The 6,476-nt window shown below is 42.6% G+C and overlaps 1 protein-coding gene across 1 annotated transcript in view; it reads left to right on the forward strand.

Annotated features, from left to right (window-relative positions):
- Positions 1 to 2,349: 2,349 nt before the first annotated feature.
- The window catches only part of LOC112077239 (type 2 phosphatidylinositol 4,5-bisphosphate 4-phosphatase-like), a 16,767-nt gene continuing 12,640 nt past the window's right edge, over positions 2,350 to 6,476 (forward strand). The window contains exon 1 of the mRNA XM_024143793.2: positions 2,350 to 2,631. Coding sequence (XP_023999561.2) covers positions 2,523 to 2,631 — 109 coding nt within the window. The 5' untranslated portion in view covers positions 2,350 to 2,522. The remainder of the gene's footprint in view (positions 2,632 to 6,476) is intronic.

Raw genomic sequence — 6,476 nt, forward strand, 5'->3', positions numbered from 1 at the left:
TATAGGATATGGTAGAAAGAGAATTTGGTTATTTTCTGTAGCCTAAAGGCTGGAGATAAAATGTATGATAATGTACTGAGATGGACACATTTTACATCATGCAGGTTTCTCCCCGATCAAATAGCCTAACTTAAATGGCACTCGATCAAATAAAACATGACTTGTTTAACAAATAACATATCCTAAAAACAGAACAGGTCCAAGTAAAATGGACAATCTGGAATGGACAATCACAACTGTTGTCCAGGAGTTTCACCCCCAAATCTGAGCCAATCATAGATGTTTATGTTTGGATCAGATTCTGTCCGGTCTAGACTAGCCTTGATTTGATCCAAACATAGACTTAAATAAATTACATATTTTCGCCTTTCAGTCAGAACTGAAAATGAACCTGATTTGAATGTCCGGAAAATATWWATTTTTTCAACATCATGGAAAGTAYGTATTTTAAACAAATGGAAAATAGCTTTTCACCTTTCATTCAGAAACTAAATTTAACCTAACTTCAACATTTGGAAAATATGTCTTTTAGACGTCTTTTCAAAGTAATTCTGCTTACTGTGACTATTCTAGTTTTGAGCTTATGGTGGCAGAATGGCAAGGACCGGCCTTGGGCGCAGCTATGGCTGGGCCTAGGAGGGCATAGGCCCACTCACTGGAGAGCCAGGCCCAGCCAATCAGAATGAGTTTTTCCCCACAAGGGGGTTTTATTACAGATAGATAAACTCCTCCGTTTCATCAGCTGTCCGGGTGGCTGGTCTCAGACGATCTCGCAGGTGAAGAAGCCGGATGTGGAGGTCCTGGGCTGGTGTGGTTACATGTGGTCTGCGGTTGCGAGGCCGGTTGGATGTAAATGACAAATTCTCTAAAACGATGTTGGAGATGGCTTATGGTAGAGAAATGAACATTAAATTCTCTGACAACAGCCGTGGTGGGCATTCCTGCAGTCAGCATGCCAATTGAACACTCCCTCAAAATTTATATTTTTGACAACTTTTACTAAACCAGATTCCTAAATAAAATAATGTACTTTTTACTCCATGCATTTTCCCTGACACCCAAAAGTACTCGTTACATTTTGAATGCTTAACAGGACAGTAAATGGTCCAATTCACGCAATAATCAACAGAACATCCCTGGTCATCCCTACTGCCTCTGATCTGGAGGACTCACTAAACAGAGAACATCCCTGGTCATCTCTACTGCCTCTGATCTGGAGGACTCACTAAACAGAGAACATCCCTGGTCATCCCTACTGCCTCTGATCTGGAGGACTCACTAAACACACATGATTAGTTTGTAAATGATGTCTGAGTGTTGGAGTGTGGCCCCTGGCTAAAAAAAACAAGAAAATGGTGCAGTCTGGTTTGCTTTATGTAAGGTATTTGAAATGATTTATACTTTAATTTTAGTTTTGATACTTAAGTATATTTTAGAAATTACATTTACTTTTGATACTTAAAACCAAATACTTTTAGACTTTTACTCAAGTAGTATTTTACTGGGTGACTTTCACTTTTACTTGAGTCATTTTCTATTAAAGTATCTTTACTTTTACTCAAGTATGACAATTGCGTAGTTTTCCAGTATTATTGGTAACTATAGTGAACTGGGTACTTTCCCCATCACTGATCGATGTAATATACCTACAGTATTATTGGTAACTATAGTGAACTGGGTACTTTCCCCATCACTGATCGATATAATATACGTATGATTCGTGACTGTAGTGTAAATGATATAAGTAGAAGATCTTCAATAATGTATTGTCTTTTACTGGACCAAACCTCATTGTTTTAGAGAACACACCTTAATCACTCAGACAGCCTACCAGGGACGTCACTAGGGATTCATGTAGAGGGGGACTAAGCCTCTTATAGGGAGGTCTGGCCATACTCCCTGCGAGGTCCCTGCAGCAGAACATTCCGTGGTTTTTCATCTGTTTAAACATAGAACATAGAACAGACGAGAATAGAATAGAATGGCTCATGAATTGATTGGAWTTATATAGCGATTTTTTTTTCGAGACACTTATCACATTTTTTTTTTTTACAAGGGAACTCACCTCATCTATCACCAAGATCAGAATATAATATAATAATGTAGATTCTTGGATAGTTTTGTTTCATCTTTAAAACACAGAATAGAAATAAAGTCTATCAACAGTAGTTTATTAGGCCTACAATAGGTMTTTTGGAGGATGCAAACTGTATAAATGAGAATGATTATTGGATCTACTTTGCAGGTCTACTAAATGTCATGTCACCACTGTGCATGAGGGGAACGGGTTGGTTTGGGGGGAGATTTCGCTCTCTCTGCATTCCGTTGCTCATATCCCTCCCACCCCCGGTCCGGTTTAGGTCTCCGTAGCTCCACCTCCGAGGAACTGGCCTCGCCAAAGCAGTAGGCTACCACCGATTAGCTGGCCGCCCCCCCTCCTTAGGAAACACTGGCCAGAAGAGAGGCTCTGCCGCTGTTCGGCTCATTGTTTATTCGTCTGGTTTGGGTGAACTGCTGCCGCCATGGCCGACGAAGGCATGGATGAACGGTCCCCGCTGCTATCAGCACCGAACTCCGGGAATGTCACACCGTTGGAACCGCCGTCATACCTGCAGGACACAAGTCCAAGAGGTAAACAAACCAACGTTAGGCTATGACTACCCCCCCACGTATGCTGAATCGTTTTGGGCGTATCGTGTTGAGCAATGTTTTGCACAGTGCGTTAAATTCTAACGGGCAAGACAACGGCATCAGTCTAAAAAAAATCAAACCGACCGGCAGAAATCTGAAACCAGAAGGTGGAGTTTGCGCTGTTTCAAAGAACAACGCAGGAGAATAATTTCACAACAATTCCCGTTGTAGTTCTGTTGTCTGTAGTGATGCCTCACGATCTGTTGTTGTTGCTGGGTAATACTGTTTACACCCCCCCCCACCCCCTCTACAAATATCTATAAGGATATAAGTGATGTTGTCAGAACATAAACAACGTAGCCATTAAATGAGATGAGCAAGAAGGACATTATCAATCAGAGGATACAATTATAAGTCGCAATCCCCTCTGAACATTGTGGTTGTGTGTCTGTATAAGACACTAGGCCCGTTCACATGTAACATATGAGTCTTTTTATAACCCATGTATCATTCAGTGCTTTCCATTCACTCGATTTGACTGGACCCATAAACAGCTATTAAATAGATGTGTTTAGGCTAGTATTCATATCCCTTCAATCCCATGCATGACACACAGACCCAGTAGTGCATGTTGTTGAGGATCATTTCACTGTGTGCTTTCTGGAAACATAATACCTATCAGTAGTGTTTGTAAATATTCAATGTAATTTCAGATGTGGAGAGGGATGTTCGAATGCTTAGGTCCATCATGCGACCCTGTTTATCACCGTGATATTCAGATTGTGGGGGATGTGAAACTGCTTAGGTCCCCATCATAGCCACCCTGGTTAATCAACAGTGATATTCAGATGTGGGGAGCGGATGTGAATGCTTAGGTCCATCATGCACCCTGTTAACACAGTGGAGTATTAGAATGTGGAGGGGGATGTGACATGGCTAGGTCCCATCAGCACCCTGTTTATCACGGTGATATTCAGATGTGGGTGGGGGATGTGAATGCTTAGGTCCCGATCATGCACCTGTTAATCAGCAGTGATATTCAGAATGTAATTTCCAGATGTGGAAGAGGGATGTGAATGCCTTAGGTTCCCATCATGCACCCTGTTTATCACATGGATTTCAGATGTATTTCAGATGTGGAGGGGAGTGAATGCTTAGGTCCATCATGCCACCCTGTTTATTCACGGTGATATTCAGATGTGGGGGGGGGATGTGACCTGTTAGGTCCCATCCATCACCCCGTTTTATCACAGTGAATATTCAGATGTATTTCAGTGTGGTGGGGGATGTGAAATGCTTTAGGTCCCATCATGCACCTGTTTATCACCCAGTGATATTCAGATGTTGGAGGGGGATGTGAATGCTTAGGTCCCTCATGCACCTGTTAATCACATGATATTCAGATGTAATTTCCAAGATGTGGAGGGGGGATGGTGCATGCTTAGGTCCCATCAGCACCCTGTTTATTCACGTGATCATTCAGGATGTGGGGGGGGATGTGAATGCTTAGGGTCCCATCATGGACCCTTTAATACAGTGATTTCAGATGTATTTCAGATGTGGAGGGGATGTTGAATGCTTAGGTCCCATCATCACCTGTTTATCAACGGTGATATTCAGGATGTATTTCAAGATGTGGGGGGGGAGTGAATGCTTAGGTCCGCATCATGCACGCTGTTTTATCACAGTGATATTTCAGATTATGTTCAGATGTGGGGGGGATTGTGAATGGTTAGGTCCCATCATGCATCCTGTTTACACAGTTGATATTGCAGAATGATGAAGCTTATTCCCATTAGCAGCCATGATACAGTACTATACACATCCTGTTGTTACAGCTTCCCCGTTGAAATGACTGACAGTCTGCTAACTTCAGTAACCACACATCTTGGTCAAAGGAAGCTTTTCTAGCTGAGCTGGGCCGGATCAAATCTCAAGACAGAACACAGAGGCTACGTTCTCTCAGACAGATAGTTAGAAACACAGAGGCTTACGTTCCTCTCAACAGAACACAGAGGCTACTTCTCTCCAGACGAGTTTTAGAACACAGAGGCTACGTTCCTCTCAAGACAAGAACACAGAGGCTACGTTCCTCTCAGACAGAGTTAGAACACAGGGCTACGTTCCTCTCAGACAGACACACAGAGGCCACGTTCCTCTCAGACAGAACACAGAGGCCAACGTCCTCTCGCACAGAACCACAGAGGCTACGTTCCTCTCAGACAGAGTTTAGAACACAGAGCCTACGTTCCTCTCAGACAGAGTAGAACACAGAGGCTGACGTTCCTCCCTCCTCCCAGACAGAACACAGAGGCTACGTTCCTCTCAGAACAGAACACAGAGGCTACGTTCCTTCTCATGACAGACACAGAGCGCTACGTTCATCTCAGACAGAGTTAGACACAGAGGCTACGTCCCTCTCAACAGAACACAGAGGCTACGTTCCTCTCAGACAGAAAACACAGAGGCTACGTTCCTCTCAGACAGAAAACACAGAGGCTACTTTCACCCAGAGCCCCTATGATCCTGTGAAAAGTAGTGCACTACTTTCTATGAGCCCTATGAGTCCTGGTGAAAAGTAGTGCACTACTTTCTACCGAAGCCCTATGAGTCTGGTGAAAAGTAGTGCCTACTTTCTACCTGAGCCCTATGAGTCCTGGTGAAAAGTAGTGCACTACTTTCTACCGAGCCCTATGAGTCCTGGTGAAAAGTAGTGCACTACTTTCTACCAGACGCTATGAGTCCTGGTGAAAAGTAGTGCACTACTTTCTACCAGAGCCTATGAGTCCGGTGAAAATAGTGCACTACTTTCTACCAGAGCCCTATGAGTCCTGGTGAAAAGTAGTGCACTACTTTCTACCAGACCCTATGAGTCCTGGTGAAAGTAGTGCACTACTTTCTACCAGAGCCCTATGATCCTGGTGAAAAGTGCATACTTTCTACCAGAGCCCTATGAGTCCTGGTGAAGTAGTGCACATATATAGGGAGTTGGGGTACATTCAGTACATTCTGGAGCACATAGCCAGCCAATGGCCATTTAATATAGAAACTGAATAAGCATTGTTACTTACCTTTGTACACCATGAGATTTAAATCTGATGTTTAATACATATTCACCACTGGATTAACGGTAAACATTGAACTGATCAGTAGTGCGCTAGGGGAGTGACTGCCGCCTTCCCTTACTTCCTGGATCCCATACTGTTTCTGACAGACTTTTCATTGTTTTCGCGCTCGAAGACCATAAAAAAAAATCCTCAAAAAAAAAAAGTTGATCCGGAATTTGTCAGACATTCCCAGCGTATATTGATGGCTTAGTTATTTCCCCAATCCTTACTCAGGATTATGGCACATTCTCCGGTTTATTGGGTTCTAGTTAACTACAAACTCGTTCATCCAACAGGGATTGGCCCTGGTCAGAGAGGGTAGGACTGCTGAACTGGGTTCTAGTCTGTAGGTTAGTGAATACACCGCTGGTTTTTAAAGGTTGTTGTAGTGACTACACAGCTGGTTATTTAGGGTTTTCCTTTTTGCCATGGAAAATCAGGTATCATGCCAACCCTAGAAAAAAACAGAATACCCGGTAGAATACGAACAGAATAGAATATACCCAGTAGAATAGTAATACCCGTAGAATATAACAGAAATAGAATACCCGGTAGAATCAGAACAGAATTACCCTATAGAAAGAATATGAATACCCATTATAAATAGAAATATAAAGAATAGAATACCAGTAGAATATAACAGAATAGAATACCCGGTAGAATATAGACAAGAATAGAATACCCGGATAGAATAGAATAGATACCCAAGTAGAATATAAACAGAATAGAATACCGGTA

This window comes from Salvelinus sp. IW2-2015, unplaced genomic scaffold, assembly GCF_002910315.2.
Source record: "Salvelinus sp. IW2-2015 unplaced genomic scaffold, ASM291031v2 Un_scaffold4400, whole genome shotgun sequence".
Lineage (NCBI taxonomy): Eukaryota > Metazoa > Chordata > Actinopteri > Salmoniformes > Salmonidae > Salvelinus > Salvelinus sp. IW2-2015.